This window comes from Phocoena sinus, chromosome 6 (assembly GCF_008692025.1).
Source record: "Phocoena sinus isolate mPhoSin1 chromosome 6, mPhoSin1.pri, whole genome shotgun sequence".
In the NCBI taxonomy this organism is placed as follows: Eukaryota; Metazoa; Chordata; class Mammalia; order Artiodactyla; family Phocoenidae; genus Phocoena; species Phocoena sinus.
The window spans coordinates 40,990,405-41,009,708 of record NC_045768.1 but is presented as its reverse complement, the minus strand read 5'-3'; the positions used below and the strand labels follow the sequence as shown (position 1 = coordinate 41,009,708).

The 19,304-nt window shown below is 43.3% G+C and overlaps 1 protein-coding gene across 10 annotated transcripts in view; it reads left to right on the top strand.

The window, feature by feature from the left end:
• Positions 1-18,116, top strand: part of TLE4 (TLE family member 4, transcriptional corepressor) — a 151,250-nt gene extending 133,134 nt beyond the window's left edge. For all 10 annotated transcript variants that reach the window (XM_032634295.1, XM_032634294.1, XM_032634297.1 and 7 more), the window contains 6 exons: positions 10,149-10,398; positions 11,484-11,731; positions 13,509-13,656; positions 14,107-14,257; positions 14,615-14,691; positions 16,418-18,116. In XM_032634295.1, coding sequence (XP_032490186.1) covers positions 10,149-10,398; positions 11,484-11,731; positions 13,509-13,656; positions 14,107-14,257; positions 14,615-14,691; positions 16,418-16,525 — 982 coding nt within the window. In that variant the 3' untranslated portion in view covers positions 16,526-18,116. The remainder of the gene's footprint in view (positions 1-10,148; positions 10,399-11,483; positions 11,732-13,508; positions 13,657-14,106; positions 14,258-14,614; positions 14,692-16,417) is intronic.
• The last annotated feature ends 1,188 nt before the right edge of the window (positions 18,117-19,304 follow it).

Below are 19,304 nucleotides of genomic sequence, written 5' to 3'. Positions count from 1 at the left end.
TTTGGAAGAGGTTGAGAAGGATGGGTGTTAGCTCTTCTCTAAATGTTTGATCGAATTCACCTGTGAAGTGTCTAGTCCTGGACTTTTGTTTGTTGGAAGATTTTCAATCACAGTTTCAATTTCATTACTTGTGATTGGTCTGTTCATATTTTCTATTTCTTCCTGGTTCAGTCTTGGAAGGTTATACCTTTCTAACAATTTGTCCATTTCTTCCAGGTTGTCCATGTTATTGGCATAGAGTTGCTTGTAATAGTCTGTGAGGATGCTTTGTATTTCTGTGGTGTCTGTTGTAACTTCTCCTTTTTCATTTCTAATTTTATTGATTGGAGTCCTCTCCCTCTTTTTCTTGATGAGTCTGGCTAATGGTTTATCAATTTTGTTTATCTTCTCGAAGAACCAGCTTTTAGTTTTATTGATCTTTGCTATTGTTTTCTTTGTTTCTATTTCATTTATTTCTGCTCTGATCTTTATGATTTCTTTCCTTCTACTAACTTTGGGTTTTCTTTGTTCTTCTTTCTCTAGTTCCTTTAGGTGTAAGGTTAGATTGTTTATTTCACATTTTTCTTGTTTCTTGAGGTAGGCTTGTATTCCTATAAACTTCGCTCTTAGAACTGCTTTTGCTGCATCCCATAGGTTTTGGATCATCATGTTTTCATTGTCATTTGTCTCTAGGTTTTGTTTTGTTTTGTTTTTTGTTTTTTTTTTTCGGTACACGGGCCGCTCACTGTTGTGGCCTCTCCCGTTGCGGAGCACAGGCTCTGGACACTCAGGCTCAGCAGCCATGGCTCACGGGCCCAGCCACTCCGCGGCATGTGGGATCTTCCTGGACTGGGGCACAAACCCGTGTCCCCTGCATTGGCAGGCGGACTCTCAACCACTGCACCACCAAGGAAGCCCTGTCTCTAGGTATTTTTTGTTTTCTTCAGCGGTCTCTTGGTCATTTAGTAACGTTTTGTTTAGCCTCTGTGTGTTTATGTTTTTTACGTTTTCTTCCCCCTGTAATTGATTTCTAATCTCATAGGGTTGTGGTCAGAAAAGATGCTTGATACGATTTCAATTTTTTTAAATTTACTGAGGCTTGATTTGTGACCCAAGATGTGATCTCTCCTGGAGAATGTTCCGTGCACACTTGAGAAGAAAGTTGAATCTGCTGTTTTTGGATGGAATGTCCTATAAATATCAATTAAATCTATCTGGTCTGTTGTGTCATTTGAAGCTTGTGTTTCCTTATTAATTTTCTGTTTGGATGACCTGTCCAAACAGAACAACCTCACTTGGTGTAAGTGAGGTTGTAAGTCCCCCACTATTATTGTGTTACTGTCAATCTCCTCTTTTATAGCCGTTAGCAGTTGCCTTATGTATTGAGGTGCTCCTATGTTGGGTGCATATATGTTTATATTTGTTATATCTTTTTCTTGGATTGATCCCTTGATCATTGTGTAGTGTCCTTCCTTGTCTCTTGTAACATTCATTATTTTAAAGTCTATTTTATCTGATATGAATATTGCTACTCCAGCTTTCTTTTGATTTGCATTTGCATGGAATATGTTTTCCCTCCCCTCACTTTCAGTCTGTATGTGTCCCTAGGTTTGAAGTGGGTCTCTTATAGACAGCATATATACGGGTCTTGTTTTTGTATCCATTCAGTGAGCCTGTGTCTTTTGTTTGGAGCATTTAATCCATTCACAATTAAGGTAATTATCGATATGTATATTCCTATTATCATTTTGTTAATTGTTATGGGTTTGTTTTTGTAGGTCCTTTTCTTCTCTTGTGTTCCCCTCTTAGAGAAGTTCCTTTAGCATTTGTTGCAGAACTGGTTTGGTGGTGCTGAATTCTCTTAGCTTTTGCTTGTCTGTAAAGCTTTTGATTTCTCTGTCGAATCTGAGTGAGATCCCTGCAGGGTAATCTTGGTTGTAGGTTCTTCCCCTTCATCACTTTAAATATATCATGCCACTCCCTTCTATCTTGTAGAGTTTCTGCTGAGATCAGCTGTTAACCCTATGGGAGTTTCCTTGTATTTTATTTGTTGTTTTTTCCCTGTTGCTTTCAGTAATTTTTCTTTGTCTTTTATTTTTGTCAGTTTGATTACTATGTGTCTCGGCGTGTTTCTCTTTGGGTTTCTCCTGCCTGGGACTATCTGTGCTTCCTGGACTTGGGTGGCTGTTTCCTTTCCCATGTTAGGGAAGTTTTCGACTGTAATCTCTTCAGATATTTTCTCAGGTCCTTTCTCTCTTCTTCTGGGACCCCTATAATGTGAATGTTGTTACATTTAATGTTGTCCCAGAGGTCTCTTAGGCTGTTTTTATTTCTTTGCATTCTTTGTTCTTTATTCTGTTCCACAGCAGTGAATTCCACTATTCTGTCTTCCAGGTCACTTACCGTTCTTCTGCTGTTGATTCTTTCTAGTGTATTTTTCATTTCAGTTATTGTATTGTTCATCCCTGTTTGTTTGTTCTTTAATTCTTCTAGGTCTTTGTTAAACGTTTCTTGCATCTTCTCGATCTTTGCCTCCACTGTTTTTCCGAGGTCCTGGATCATCTTCACTATCATTATTCTGAATTCTTTTTCTGGAAGGTTGCCTATCTCCACTTCATTTAGTTGTTTTTCTGGGGTTTTATCTTGTTCCTTCATCTGGGACATAGCACTCTGCCTTTTCATCTTGTCTGTCTTTCTGTGAATGTGGTTTTTGTTCCACAGGCTGCAGGATTGTAGTTCTTGCTTCTGCTGTCTGCCCTCTGGTGGATGAGGCTATCCAAGAGGCTTGTGCAAGTTTCCTGGTGGGAGGGACTGGTGGTGGGTAGAGCTGGCTGTTGCTCTGGTGGGCAGAGCTCAGTAAAACTTTAATCTACTTGTCTGCTGATGGGTGGGGCTGGGTTCCCTCCCTGTTGGTTGTTTTGCCTGAGGCAACCCAACACTGCAGCCTACCCGAGCTCTTTGGTGGGGCTAATGGTGGACTCTGGGAGGGCTCACTCCAAGGAGTACTTCCCAGAACTTCTGCTGACAGTGTCCTTGTCCTCACGGTGAGACACAGCCATCCCCCGCCTCTGTAGGAGACCCTCCAACACTAGCAGGTAGGTCTGGTTCAGTCTCCTATGGGGTCACTGCTCCTTCCCCTGGGTCCCGATGAGCACACTACTTTGTGTGTGCCCTCCAAGAGTGGAGCCTCTGTTTCCCTTAGTCCTCTCAAAGTCCTGCAATCAAATCCCTCTAGCTTTGAAAGTCTGATTCTCTAGGAATTCCTCCTCCCGTTGCCGGCCCCCCAGGTTGGGAAGCCTGATGTGGGGCTCAGAACCTTCACTCCAGTGGGTGGACTTCTGTGGTATAAGTGTTCTCCAGTTTGTGAGTCACCCACCCAGCAGTTATGGGATTTGATTTTACTGTGATTGCGCTCCTCCTACCGTGTCATTGTGGCTTCTCCTTTGTCTTTGGATGTGGGGTATCATTTTTGGTGAGTTCCAGTGTCTTTCTGTCGATGATTGTTCAGCCGTTAGTGGTGATTTCAGTGCTCTCGCAAGAGGGAGTGAGCGCACGTCCTTCTAATCTGCCATCTTGAACCAATCTCCGTGACTGAGAATTTTTGTTCCTGGAGTGACACACGCCAAATGCAATTGGCAAATGACATCAAGAACCCCAAAGAGAGCGCGGTGTGTTCAACAGAATATGAATCCTGGAGTGTGACAGGTGCAAGTTTGGATTCTGACTCTGCCAGTTGACACTGGGAAGGAAGTGACTTTATCAGGAGCTTCAGTTGGCTCACCTTTACCGCAGGGCTGGCACCTCCCTGATAAGGAGGGCATGAGGATGCGATGATATGGTATATGTTTAGCACAGTGTTTGCTATGCAGTGGCTCTTGAGTCAACTGCAGCATCGTTTCCCCTTGAGCTTTGCCCAGGTTATTACCGTTCTTCCAGTTGCTCATGCAGTAGAACTTGGTGGGAGGCAGAGGTGGCCCAAGGAGATTAGACTGAGTAAGTTAGACTCCCCGTTCCTGTCATTGGTATGTCTTTACCAAGGCACCAAGGCCTATAAATTCACACTCATTTATGCATATAGAGAGAAATACTTTCATTAAAGATTTTTACAAAGTTATGAAACTTGTACGTGTTTTTCAACAGGAAAACTATTTTTTGTGCTAGAACATAAAACATAATAAATCACCTAAAGGCCTCCCTCACCACACACACAAAGTAACTGCCTTTCTCTAGAAAGACAAGTCGCGCATCTCTGTCCTAATTATTTTTACAGAATAATTGCTAGATATTATCAAAAATTATAATTAAATGCATGTTCCAAACTAATTAGTAAAATAGCATTTATTTGATAATTCACATTGGGTCCAGTTGCTTATGCTGGTGAATTAGCAAAGGTTCCACTCAATAACTAACTAGAATGACAGCAGAGTTTAATTTCAACATAAGCCAAAAGTGGACTTTTTTCCTCACTTGCTACTTACATGAGACTTTTATAAATAGCGTAAAAGTATTTGTTTAAAACCATTGCACTAAATATATTATGGGAAATGACATGTGATTTCAGCCATAACAAAAAATCTCAGATTTATGGGTTTTAGGCTGCTCAGAATTCAGAAATTATTCTCTGTTGTTGTTTTTATTTGTTTTTATAAAGCAAGATTTTTAAAAATAGGAACAATTCCTGACACACAGCCAACCCTCAAGTATTTGTGGGCTGGCTAACCTGCTAGTGGGTTCACATGCTACTAGAACCCAGTCTTCTGTCCTCCTGCATGAAGTATCAGTACAACAGCCAGACCTTTCATTGTGAATTCAAGGTCTAGTTCTACCTCGTGAGACGTTGGAAACTTGGGCAAGGTGTCGCAAAGCGTGGAACTGATGAGTATGGCATTACTGAAGTGGGCCTCTCATAGAGGGAGGTGGAGGTGGGAAGGCCAAGGATCTTCTCGACTATGCTGGAGTTTCATCAAAAGATGATGATCCAAATAAAACAGCAACTTCGATACACGTTTTAAACAGGTAGATTTGCAGATGTCTGAATTGTTTGAAGTATAGTTCTGTCAGAAAGTCCAAACTTCCTTTCTTTTCACCATCTCCCTTGGAGATCACTCTTAGCTTTTAGTTGCTTTGCCTCCCAAGAGAGAATTTCTCTGTCTCCCTGCCCCTATTCCTTCCAGCCCCGTATTTTTAGTTCTTTGTTGGACATCTCAGCTAGACATCTTGAGAGTGTATTACTTGCACTACAAATTCATCATATTCACAAAATGCTTCCCCAGACTAGATGTTCCTCCCGATTGCCTGGTTTTCAGAGTACTCTGTTCCTTGTTCCCTGAGCTCAGAAACTCAGTTATTATTGGCTTCTTCCTCACATCTCATTAGTTGAGTCCTACACAGTTTCATATCCAGTTACTTCTAGTGTGTCATCCTTCTCCTTGCCCAGTTCAGGTCCCCCCTTGCCTCTCGTCTAGATTATTCAAATAATTGTCTCTTATTCCTCCTATCCATTGTACTCCTTGCTACCAAATTTATTCTATGAGTGGCTTTGCCCCAGTAATGTCCCACTCCTCCTCCTCCTCAAAACGCTCTTCAGTAAATTCTGTTTGTGAAATTCTCAGGCCGACCTTCTAGGCCCTCCCTCTTATACATTGTGTGTGTGTGTGTGTGTGTGTGTGTGCGTGTGTGTGTGTGTGCGCGCGCGCATGCAGTGTATTTTATCAGGCTGTACTCGGGCCAGCTCCTTCAAGTACTTACTGTGTTGGGTCATTGTTGAGTAAGTGAATTCCCCAATTAAAACCAATCCAGGACTTTCCCAGATCATTTTACCTCTTCCTTTTAGAGCTGCTCCCTCCACCTGGGATGGTTTTTCCATCTTCCTCCCTCTTTGGAAAAATCCTTCCATTCTCTAAAACCCATCTCCAGTACCATGTCTCTCATGAAACATAAGCTTTATTTTTGGTTTTTGAACTACCACAGAACTTCATCCTTCCCATCTTGCACCTGGTATTGTAATCACTTCTGTACTTTTCCCATCATGCTTCCTAGATTACAAGCCACTTATGGGCAAGGCAAGTGTCTTACCTGATACTGTATCTCAGCATGACATCTAAATCAGAATATGTGGATAAGGAGTATTGATGCATTTAATTAGGTAGAAAAAGAAAAGGTTTTCAAGCCTGGGCCTCCCTAATTTCTAGGAAGGTTGGCTTTCATTACACATTCCAGTACTCTTTGCTAGCTACACATCAAAGAGTTTGTTGAAATCTGATGATAAGTATGTACTAGAGCTTTCTTTCTTCCAGTTTTGAGTGTCTTATATAAATAGTAAACACGGGGCTATGTTATATCCTTAATGCAATTAGACTCTTGAAATTCTTAATAAGGGAGTTCCAGGAACATAGTAGGTGCTCACAGAGTGGTTGTGGTTGAGTTGAATAATGTCATATTGAAAACTTCAAGAGAAACGGTGTGCCTGATTTCTTAACTATTTTAAATTCTCAAGGCTCTTTAAAAACCATTTAGTTATTCTAGAGGGGAGAGAAGGGATGTCTTTTCGAGGAGATTATCATTAAGAATGTATAACACCATCTCTAAACTTGGAATAATCTTCCTTTTTCTTTCTTTAAGATTTAGTCGTCATGACCTCTTAATTGCTAAATCAGTTAGCCTTTGTCTCCATTGTCATCCCTCAGAATCTCAGCCTTTCTCTACAAGCATTACTGCCTTCCCCTCCTTGCCTGAATGGATGCCTGGCTCACTCCCGAGGGGACCCCTTCACCTGCAGCCCTCCAAAGGGTGCCCTTTCATTCACTTCACATCAGCAGTCGGAGCCAGTGGCAGGGCTGATAAAGGCTGTGGTTGATTCCCTCCCCCACCTCCTGTTCCTTTCCAGTCTCTTCCGGAACTGAACTCCTTCTACCTTCTTGTGAAAACCCAACCCCTTTCAGGCCTGTGCCGTGGGTCTCTACCCCCTCCTCAGCCTTGCTGGGAGATTTCCCAGTTAATTAAAAACTTGACACTTGGTCCACTCAGAGCCTGCCATCATCCTGGGTGTCACTGCTGTTCACAAGGTCAGGCCCCCAGTAACATTGTCTCAGGGCTTGGGCCACATCACCTCTAGTGAACCTCTGCCCTTCTCGACTTCAGTTACCTACTTACAGACCCCAAAGAAGACCTTGTCATCAGCCCTCACTGTCACCTCCAGGATCCACACGTGCCATCCAGTACAGCCTTCTCTGCCTCTACCCAGAGAAATCTGGAATTGCAGATCCGTTCCCAGCTTTCTAACCATCTCTCAAGCCCTGGCTACTAGCTTCCCCTTAGCTTGCTGCACTAGCCCCCTGACTAGTTTTCCCTCTTCCGTTCTACCACCTACAATCCATGCTTCCCCCAACAACCAGAACAGTCTTTTGAAAACATGAACTGAATCATGGCGCTCACTGCCCCCACACACAAGTCTCCAGTGACTTCCCACTCCACTCGGAATAACAGGCCGGACTCTGCCTCACAGCTTACGAGGCCCTTTTTCCATGGCCCCTGCACCCCTCTCCAGCCTGTCACTCTCCCCTGAGTGCCCCTGGCTTTCTCCCTTGCTGCTTCTTCTAAGACTTGCATTGACCGCCCCCTCCCTTCTCTGTGCGTGCAAGACTAGGTCCTGCCTCAGCTCTCAGCTTGCACACCGCCTCGGACCTTGCTGCGCGCCTTCCGTCTCTTTTATCTGAAACTCTGTGTGTGTGTGTGTGTGTGTGTGTGTGTGTGTGTGTGTGTGTGTGTGTGTGTGTGAGTGTGTGTGTGAGAGAGAGAGAGAGAGTGCACATTTACTGCTGTTGGAGGTTACTGATTTATCAGCTTATATATTAGCTCTTTTCCCTTCTGGGATGTAGGCTCTGGAGGATAGGGACTTTGAATATCTTATTCACCTCTGATTCCCCAGCATCTGATAGTACCTGATTCATATTGGGTATTTAATAAATATTTTCTGACTAAGTGAATAGCGTAAGCATCCTACCTCCCTCTGGCCTTCAGTGTACCATACTCCTTCTCATACCATCTTCCTTTCTTGGCCAAGGAAATTAATACCTCTTCTTTATATTGCAGCCCCATTGCCATGAATTTCCCTGTTCTTCTCACTTTGTCCAATTCCCAGAGTACATGGCCTGTCCATTGTTCATAGCATTGACCATCTGACATTTTAATCTTTATATATGTCAGTATCTCACTAATGAATCAACCCCTCAGCCCACCTTCCACCTACCCCCAGCCCCCAGAAAGTAACTTTTGGAGAATAAGGAGTAGGTGGGGTTTTTTTCTCTGTTGTTCCCCAGTCCTTTCTGTTGCATCCCCAAGTACTTCTCGCACTGGGATAACCCAAGAAATATGTGATTGACCATCTGCTCCCCCTTTCCGTGTTCTTGTCTCTCCTGATTATCTGCCTCTCTGACTGCTCTTGCTGGAGGTCCCCTACATGTTGTAAGCATTTTCTTAAATTTTGTATCTAGTCTGCTCATTATATGATCTGCCCCAGGATGACTCTTTCCTGCTCCTTTAGCTTCAGCTGTCACTTCTGTGTGGATGAGCACACATCGATCCTTCTGACCTGAGCTCTCTTCTGAATCACAGTGCTCAACTTCTGGTTGGGATGTTTGGCTTCTCACCTGCCCTCGGGTTGAAGAAAACCGTACCGTTTACCTCCCCACATCTGTACCCTTCGGTTATGCTTCCCTGTCACCTTCACTAATGTATCGTGGCCTACGTAGCCACCTGGGTTCCGAGCCTGAGAGCCCTGCTCAGCATCTCTCTCTCCCAGGCCACGCATCCAGCATTTCTCCAAGTCTGTTGCTCGACCACGGGAATATGTCTCTTGTCTTCCCAGCTTCCCACCACTTCCCCCTCAGCAGTCCGACATACTCCTTCTCTTCTACAGCCCAGTTCTAACCCACTTCTCTGCGTAATTTACAGAGAGAGAGAAAGCCCTCTGCCCTCTGGTCCCCAAATCTGCCACAGCCGCATCCTTTCTGGGGACATTTGGGACTTTGTTGATGGTGTCCCCTCAATAATGGGCTGAATTTTGATGCATGTGGCTAGCCTGTAGATTTTTGCATTAGGGAACTGTAAACTGTTTTGGTTCTAAAACTTCCCCGATAGGTCCAAGCTCCTGTCCTTTGTCTACCCACAAATGTTTTCCCTTGGTATGTCTTTCATAAACTTCTTCCCATAAACAGAGCACATTCTGAAGCTCAGTGCCAAAGACAATGACATCATCTCCAAAGTGGGCTACTGCCCGTGATGGTTCCCCAAGACAGGTCCTGCCTACCACCGACATCTCCTGCCTCCTGAAACCCAACATGCATCCCAACAGCCTCACTTGCTGACTGTTCCCTGACTTCAGTGCCTTAAGAATAGAGGTGTCTGTTGAGGGAGATGCTTTAACTTAAGTTGCGTTTTAGAGCCAAATGCTTTCACAACTGGAGGGTTTTCCCTGGAAATGGCCTGGAGTTGGAGCTGCTGATAGGAACTCACAGGTGGGCCTCTGGGGCAGTCACACAGGATGCTTTCTTAGGTTCTGACTTCATTGGGGATGGGATTACTAGGATTTGTTATTGTCAAGTCTGATGGGACTTAATCCAAATTTTTTTTTCCTTTTTTGGTGGGTCATATGCCATTTCAGTATCTAGGCCTAGATCCTCTTAACACCTTAAAACTTCATCATTTTAGCTTACAGATTTTCATTAGTAAGTCACTTGATTGGAGTGAAGTGATCTATAGGTTAACATCTTACCACAGGCTTCTGAATCACCTGAAGTAGAAGGCAATGCAAGTTTATAGAGTGCCCTGGAGAAGTAGTTACTATGCTGGGCATTGGTGATCTTATTCTCTAAGAAGCGTAGGTAGCCTTCACTCCATTTTAAAGATCAGAATCAAGTAAGGTTCAGAGAGGTGATGTAACTACTGATGTCACACAGCAGCTAGCAAAGAGTTGATGCGGTATTTGATCATAGATTTAGCTCAGTGGCTCTGAAAGTTATGTTCTTTCCACCATATTCAGTAAATTTGACTTGTTTGCAAATCATACGTAGCACTGAAAATGTTTTATTTCTCGTCTCATTACGGTGATCAGTTAAGTAACATTTTTTGCATTCTCCCTTTCCTATCTTTTCTCCTCGCCACTGCCTTAGAGCATACTCCTTCCACGTTACTGCGGACGGTCAGATGCAGCCTGTCCCCTTCCCCCCGGACGCCCTCATTGGCCCCGGCATCCCCCGCCACGCTCGCCAGATCAACACCCTGAACCACGGGGAGGTGGTGTGTGCGGTGACCATCAGCAACCCCACGCGACACGTGTACACGGGCGGCAAGGGCTGCGTCAAGGTCTGGGACATCAGCCACCCCGGCAACAAGAGCCCCGTCTCTCAGCTCGACTGTCTGGTGAGTGAACGTGGATGAACGTGGTTTAAGCCCTCATGCAGAAAATAGGACCTGGATGTACCAGCAACACACAGAATTGATCCCAAGCGGGTAGTTGTCTTCAGTGGTTCGTGCTGTTTGACTTGGAGCGCTGACGAGAAGGTGTGTCTTCTTGCCGTTACTTAAGGTACATTTATCCGGTTCTTCACGTGTGGCACTCGCTCCAGTGCAGTTTTCATTCACCCTGCCCAGTGCATGGGAACAGGCAGACCACTTGCTTTCCTATCTGATAAAGGAGTTTAAGAAAACTACGAGCCCACGATGGTTTCTGTGAGAGTGCACCCAAGTATCAGAATCTGTCACACTGTGAGACGAGTAACTTAATACTTCACGTGGCAAACACTAGCTACCCCGTTAGCTGTCTCATGGGTATTCGTCCTCGGGTTATTTAGGAAATTTCAGTTTGATTTTCATCCTCAGACCAGCAGTAGCATGTTTCGCGGCAGCACGATGCTAGGTCAGTTTCAGGTGACTGCACAAAACTCCCGTAACCTCACGAGCTGGGAGGACGTGGTGTCTTCTGTCACGTAACACGCCTTGGTCAAGCCCTGCCTCCAGTTGGTGCTGCTTAATCAAGCCCATGCTGTCCCTCGGCCAGGTAACGCAGGGCCAAGCAAACGGAAGGGACCACAAGGTCTCTAACTCCCTGGCACCTGTTTGGCAGCAGAAAGAGGGCCTTTCAGCAGCCAGGCCGTGTGTACCCAGTTCCCGGTGTGGCTCCTCCAGGGTTGTGAGCGCTGCTGCGTCTGCATGTGCGAACGACCCAGGCGGCGGGTTGATTTGCTGGTGCCGAGAGTGGGTCTAGATCTTTGCATTTTCATGCTAATTAAGATTAAATATCTCAGTACTGAATTTTGTAGATCAAGTTTAAGTACTTCCTTAATTTCATGTAATTTACTAGCGTTAATCCACTTTATCATTGTCATAAGTGAAAATAGCTCATTGAAACCAGGAAGGAACACAATACTTTTATGGATTTTTGCTCTCATGTTAATGCTGTTTTCCTTTCCTCATGAATAACCTCTTGATGGGTTTTGTCTCTACAGAACAGGGATAACTACATCCGTTCCTGCCGATTGCTCCCTGATGGTCGCACCCTAATTGTGGGAGGGGAAGCCAGTACCCTGTCCATTTGGGACCTGGCGGCTCCCACCCCGCGCATCAAGGCAGAGCTGACGTCCTCGGCCCCCGCCTGCTACGCCTTGGCCATCAGCCCCGACTCCAAGGTCTGCTTCTCGTGCTGCAGCGACGGCAACATCGCCGTGTGGGACCTGCACAACCAGACGCTGGTGAGGTGGGTCAGCAGGGTCCCTGACCAGGGCACTGGATTTACCTGTGCTGTGCCAGAGAGCTGTGTGTGTGTCTTTTTAAAAAGATGAAACATAACTGTCTTACTAAAAATTGTTAAGAATAGGACCGTTTTAAGATGCTGTAAAATCTTGTTTTCTGCACCATTTGAACTTTATCGGATGAGGGGTTGTTTTCTTTCTTTTTTTTTTTAATTATACTAAGCATCACCAATTCAGGTTTTAAAATAGGAGGTCGGTTTTATTTATTTTTCTTTTCTATAAATTTATTTATGTATTTATTTATCTTTGGCTGTGTTGGGTCTTTGTTGCAGTGCTCGGGCTTCTCATTGCGGTGACTTCTCTTGTTGCAGAGCACGGGCTCTAGGCACGCAGGCTTCAGTAGTTGTGGCACACAGGCTCAGTAGTTGTGGCTCACGGACTCTAGAGCACAAGCTCAGTAGTTGTGGCACACGGGCTTTGTGGTACTGTGGCATGTGAGATCTTCCCGGACCAGGGCTCGAACCCGTGTCCCCTGCATTGGCAGGCGGATTCTTAACCACTGCACTACGAGGGAAGTCCCAGGAGGTCAGTTTTACATAATTAATGCACATAAGGTGCCCGTGACCTCATGAGCTCGTTAGACTTATGTAGTTTGCCACCTGTGCTAACAAACCATCGTTGTCAGTAGGTACTCACTGAGAAGGTTCACAGTGCGTGGCGCAGTCCTTGGTGCTGTGTGTATCTGACACGTTCTTTCCTTCGACAAATGATCATTGAGCTCTTACCCTGGGCCCAGGCATTGTGTTGGGTGCGCCTCAGCCTGAAATGATCTAGATAATCTGTTGTCCCACCTTACAGGATGGATAGACATAACTGTTTGTTTAGAAATGAGGTTGTGTAGGATCGGCACTGATAGGAAAAGCCCTGAAACACGTGTGTCTCCAGATGTCAGCACCTGAGAGAGCAGGAAACCAGAGGTGTGATCCGCTAACGGGTGTGCAGAGGGTGTAGTGGAGCCCAGCTACAGGTCCAGGGGAGGGTGGAAGGAGAAGAGGCCCCTGCTGTCTGTCTGTAATATATTTTGCAGGACGGAACTCTATAAATGATTCCAAAAACAAAACAGTCAATCACTTTTTCCCCTTTTGAGTAAGGCTCTTATGAGGAACTGCTTCGAGGCCCCAGCCCCCGTGTCTTTCGTACATTTTACCTGCTCCTGGGGCAGCTGAGAGTCACACTGAGGTGCTTTCCACGCTCCTTCCTTGAGAGCACGGCCTCTCATCCTGCACAGCCTCCTACAGTTGCGTTGTTGCTCGCTGGCAGGATTTGTTCTGCTGCTCACTGTGCCCATCCCCAGAGCTTTTAGAAGGGAAACGACTCCTCGCACCCTCTGAAATTCTCGCCTTCTTTCACATCACACCGACAGAATAGGTCTCAGGTTGTATCTTGGATTAGTTCATTTTCATGTGGCTGTGTTTTCTTTTGATTCAGGTGGAGAATTTCTTCCGTCAGTTGTTTCGGTTGTTTTTAGCATAAGAGTAATTTGAAGAGGACTTCCTAAGTGTTCAAAAATAAACAAAACGTGCAGGAGATTCAGCATCTCAGTTAAACTTTAAATCTCTCTACGTATATGCTTTGTTAATACTTTGAATAATAGAAAATATAATAAACCAAAAGGAAAGCTACGCATAGGGCCTGTAATGAAATTGATGGCTGAGGAATTCTAAACTGAGTTCACCTAAAAATTAACTGTTGAAGGACTTTTCTCCATGTTGACATCTTCAGGCAATTCCAGGGCCACACAGACGGGGCCAGCTGTATTGACATTTCTAACGATGGCACCAAGCTCTGGACGGGCGGCTTGGACAACACGGTCCGGTCCTGGGACCTGCGCGAAGGGCGGCAGCTGCAGCAGCACGACTTCACCTCCCAGGTGTGCACTCGTGCACGTGACATTTTAGAGACCTGGTTTTGTGAAATATGTGAGAGACTTCAGTGGCGATTCATTGACCACATGACAGAGTCACTTTTACTCTGAATTAGATAACTAAAAATTTTGTTGTTTTCTGTCAAAATACAACAGTATATATTTTATTGAAGGACAGAAAAAATTTCATTTATTACAGGCTTTTAGCAGGTTTTTATTTCAATGACCATTACTCTATAGATCTTTGAATTTCACACAATAGATTAGTAAGTTAGATTGTGGAGATCTGACTCATTACTTGGGATCACACCTTTGACTTTGATTTCTTCCTGTACAATTCACATTATCTTGATTTCCTTCATTATTTAAGTAGTATCCCCAGAGAAAGCAGTGCCTCCCCTTTAAAGGAAGTGTGTCCTCTATAGCCACCATCACCGTCACCTGTTTTAATTCTAGATCTTTTCTCTGGGCTACTGCCCAACTGGAGAGTGGCTGGCGGTGGGGATGGAGAACAGCAACGTGGAGGTGCTGCACGTCACCAAGCCCGACAAGTACCAGCTCCATCTCCACGAGAGCTGCGTCCTGTCACTCAAGTTCGCCCATTGTGGTAAGCAGGCCCCTGGCGTCCACTGCCTGTCATTCCTCCTTCCTCCTGATTCACTTCAAGTCCGGTCTTCAGTTCATTGACATGTCCCTCTTCAGAATTATATTACCTCCTCACGCATGCCTACTTCCCAAATACCATGTAATTTTCTGCAGTTTATCCACTTTATCCTTGTCCTGAGTATAAATGACTCATTAAATCTAGGAGAGTGGGCTTTATTTTTCCAACGAAAAGAAACTCTTATTTGTTGCAGATTAGATTAGGTGAGTTTCCTGTGTATCATTTGACGCTCTGTAACACAAGTCTGAGGACTCTGACCAAGGAATAAACACTACCTTTTTTGAAACCCTGTTCCTATAGGCAAATGGTTTGTAAGCACGGGAAAGGACAACCTTCTGAATGCCTGGAGAACACCTTACGGGGCCAGTATATTCCAGGTAACACTTCACTTATGTAGCCTTCACCGACTGTGCGCTCACTGCATGGTTCTCTGTGCCTTCTCGCAGGTTAATGACGCACGGACGTGTCCTAGGAGGTAGGAGCTAGTGTTACTCCCATCGCACAGAGGGGAAAACTGTGCCTGAGGGGGAGACTAGGGTCACAGCTGCAAGCTGTGCAGACAGGAGTTGTGTCCATTTCTCTCTGAGCTCAGAGCCCAGGTGCCGTGCCCGTGGCCCTAACTAGCTCTTCACACCCCATCCCTTTTTACATGTTAGAGTAGCAGTTTCATGTCTTCTGTGAAATTTATTTATTTATTTAATTTTAATTATGGCTTTTAAAATTTTTGTTTAAAATTTGAGCATTTTGCTTGACTATTCATTCGTGTTGTTATTGCTGATTTCCCGCCCCCAAAAGAGTGCTGTGGAAAAGTGTAATGAATCTTGATTAATTTTATGAGCTTTTATTCTTATTAACTCAGTGGTACTTTGTGGAATTATTTGCAGGAGAACCAGATTGTAGGCATGATACACAGTCACATACAGATCTCTCTCTTCTCTCTTGCTAGTAGGTGAGAATTTCATAGGCAAGTTAAAGAAGATTTCCTTTTTAACCTTCTGTATTTAGGATGTTATTTTCTAGGTGGTGGTCTGTTTTTAGGAATAACATAACAGCGTTGCAGTTTTCTTGACCATGTGGTACTACGTCGTAGGGGAGATTAATTCATTTGAATCTAAAACTGCATATATTGAGTGAAAGTACTATGCAAGATCATAGGACAAAAATAGCAGATTCTTACTGTCGTGAAGTTTATAATGTAATACAGTGGTTTTTGTATTGTCGATCACAACCTTTTAGATGGTCCCAACCAGCACTTTTTAAAAAAATTAAATAAAAAATGTTAAGAGTATATTTTTTGTAGTGAGTATGAGTATTATATCTCGTTTCTCTGGGTTATGAAGTAAAATTACGTCTCGGGTCTCTGGGTTGTGAAGTAAAATGTATTTATTACAGGTTGCGTTCCAAAAGTTTGAGAAACACTGGTAGTAGGTTAGCATCTGCGTGTCAAACGTTCAAAGTCCCAGTTAAAATCCTGTGGGCTTTGTTTGTTTGTTTAGCACAGTTTAGTTAAAAGTTAACCGTGACTGCTTTGCAGTGGGTGTAGTTGAACATGGTATTTGGAGCTCTAATAAGAGTGGTAACATTTTTCTTCCTAACTATTGAACTCCTCCCCACTTGCACATTTATATTCTGTTTTTACATAGGGGACAACGAGGTTTTATGTTGAAATATTTTTATATTCCCTATCTCAAAAACTATAGTATTTTCAATATGGTTCCCCACTATTACCTCACCTGGACTCCGAGGCCACCTTCTGTCGTGGCAGACAGGTAAGCTGCCTTTACCTAATTAGCTCTTTTACGGAAGGTGAGGGCCGAGACAGGTTAAGTGACGTGTCTAGCATTCTGCAGCTCCGTCTACATCCAAGCCATCCGAGTGAAGGTGAGGGTTTTCACACTGAGAACCCTGTGCTCTTAGCTGGAGACTGGGATTTGAAGTAGAGCCTTCCTTCATCAGCGTCCAGGACTGCCTTTCCTCGCTTGGGCTCCTGTTTTGGTCGAGGGAACATGTTATGCTTCTTTTTGCTCCAGATCCTCCAGGCCTGCCTCTCAGTGTTCATGGGTTTTCTTTCAGTCTTTAACGTGTTCGTGTGTCTCTTCCCAGTCCAAAGAATCCTCATCGGTGCTCAGCTGTGACATTTCTGTGGATGACAAATACATTGTCACTGGCTCTGGGGATAAGAAGGCCACGGTTTATGAAGTTATTTATTAAGGACAAATCTTCATGCGAACTGGACTCCTCCTTGTAGCACTTTGTTCTGTCATCCTTCTGTTCCCCCGCATCCGAAACCAAGGATTTCCAGTACTCGTTGCAGTCGTGGAGCTCAGTCCCCGCCTTCCCCCACTTCCTTCCTGCTGTTGAATTGTGAATACTCGTTAAGAACCTGTGATACCAAATCTTCAGCTATCTACTCGGAAGAACATGGATAAACCCTACTTAACAGTGAAAGGAATCTTTAATTATGTATTATATCTGTAATATATTTATTTTGTTTAAAGAAGGCTTTCTAACAATGACTGACTAAATAAAGCTGTCTGCTCCTGCATTGATAATGAAGATGCGATGTATTTGATACCCCTCCCCCCCTTTTTTTGGCAAAGGAGGGGAAAGGAAGGTTTAAAATAACTGATTAAAAATGTCACTAAATGTAGACTAATGACTGTATAGAGATGTGAAATGTATAATTACATATGGAAGCAATATGTTGCTGTGTTGTTAGATGTTTTTGTTTTTTACTTATTTTAAAGATGTTTGGAAATTTGAATAATTAGAAGGTGACAGACCATGTCATATTCATTTGAGTCTATTTGGACAACTTTAACCAATATATCTATAGCTTTAGATTATATTCGATAAAAGTAATTGGACTTTTTCTTTTTTTCTTTTTTTGACTTGTTGACAAGTGTCTTTGTAATATGTTTTTAATTCCCTTTTTTTATTGTATTATAGACAAATGAACAAATTAAATTTGGCCTCAGAGGGAGAACTTAATCCCTTCTGGGTATTTTTGCCACATTTCTTTGCAGAGGGAGATGTATACCTTTGGGTAGTTTTGTCAACACGAGAAATGATGGGTTATTTTTTGGCATGTTCTTTGGGAACTGCACAGATTCAGGGGAGGATTCCTCCCACTGTGCAAGTCAAGTCTTTTACAAGACAAGGAGCAAAGGATTTGCAAGGACCTCCCTCTGAAAATCAGAAAGAATGGACTCTCACCTGGGATGAGAACTTGCTTTCTTTACCTCCGGTTCTTTCCATGTCTTAGCTGGATGTCCCTGAAATGGACACAGGCTGTGCCATTGTGCCAGAAACATTGTTGTTAACTTTTATGTTGTTGTTGTTGCTGTTAAAACTATGATATGTGACTCCTTTTTTTTTATTATTATTTTTTGTTTGAATGCTTTAAAAATCTTTTAAGTCTGTGGATCTGCTGATGTACAGTGCCTTTGCTGCTATGGATCAAAATCAAGAGAACTGTGTAGATAAACTTTATTGTATAAGTAGAAAATTACTTAATTTCATACTAGAAATGGATGGATGCTGCAAGTTGAAATGGATTGTCCATTGACGTTCCTAATGTGGTAGCAGGAAAAAAAAAATGGTGTCTTAAGTGCTTAGTGTTTGATGTCTTTAACAGTTTCGTAAAACTCTACAGTGTAGAAAGATTTTGATACTAAACTGTGCATTGTACATAGTTCTAATGCATTGTATTGACCACCAGTACTTCTATAATGGTAGATTGTTTGTGCATTCAGACTTTTAAGCATTAAACATAAATAACTTCTAGTATGCTTATTTCTAATTCTTTGTTTTGCTGGCTTTAGTTTATTTTCATCTTTGACTATGCCACTCGTATATATTAAAGATTACTAGTTTTATTCAAGGGAGATTGCTGTAAAAAGTCATGTGGGCTTTTTGATTGTTGCTGTTTTAGTTCTGTGTTTGTTCTTACTTGAGAAGAGCTAGAAGGGAGGATGGATAGAGGTTATCGATGACGGCAAATATTTATTGCGTGCCTCTTTAGTTTGTCAAAAAGTTGTCATGTTACTGAAAGCCTTGATGCTTTAGAGCTGTGCTGGTCAATGTAGTTACCACTAGCCATTTGTGGCTGTTTAATTTTAACTTGATTAAAATTAAAAATTCAGTTTATCAGTTATACTAACTACATCTCAAATGTCCAGTTTGCCACATACAACTAATGGCTAGCATGTTGGACTACATCAATTTATAGAACATTTCCAAGATCACAGAAAGTTCTGTGGGACCAACGCTGCTTTAGAGTTAGCCGATGCATACCATTTCCAGCCTTTGGGGTTTGGGAAACATTTCCAACGTGGTAGGTACACTGAAGTCTTTGAACGCCTGAGGTCCCTCGGGCTGCTACTGCTTGGCTTTGTGAAGCTTCAGCCTAAGAAGGTCCTTAAAGAATTCTAAATTTTCGGGACTCAAAAACCTGACATTTTATGCCTCCACTGGGTAGGAAGAAGACTGGGCGTTGGGAAGCCCCACGGTGGTCTGGAGTGTCTCAGTGATCAGCTGTGAGAGGTATCGCGTCTTTAGGTGCTAAGAGTTCAGCAGTGTTCATCATGGAAGCAGCACTTCACATGTGAGTGTTATGAGTGCTGCTACATCAGATGAATAACGTTTTTAAAGTATTAGCTTAATTAATTTCTGTTTATCCTTATTAACATTTCTTATAAAGTAATAGAGAATTGGAGTAAAAGAAAAATCATTTTGACACAAAGAGTATGACACTTGCCTACTGTGTTGACACTTGTAGAAGAACAAAGTGCCTGCCTCAAGGAGTTAGAATTTTTGTTCGGTGCCTGGTGGGTCAAGTCTGTGATGCCCTTCAGTTTTCTCTTTAGAGAGAACCAAAACACTGGCCGTCGTACTGGATTAAAAATCGAGGTGACTGTGTGAATAAACCTAGCTTTTTAAAGTAAATGGGCATCTACTTCCTCTCACTGCTGAGGTTTTATCAGATTAG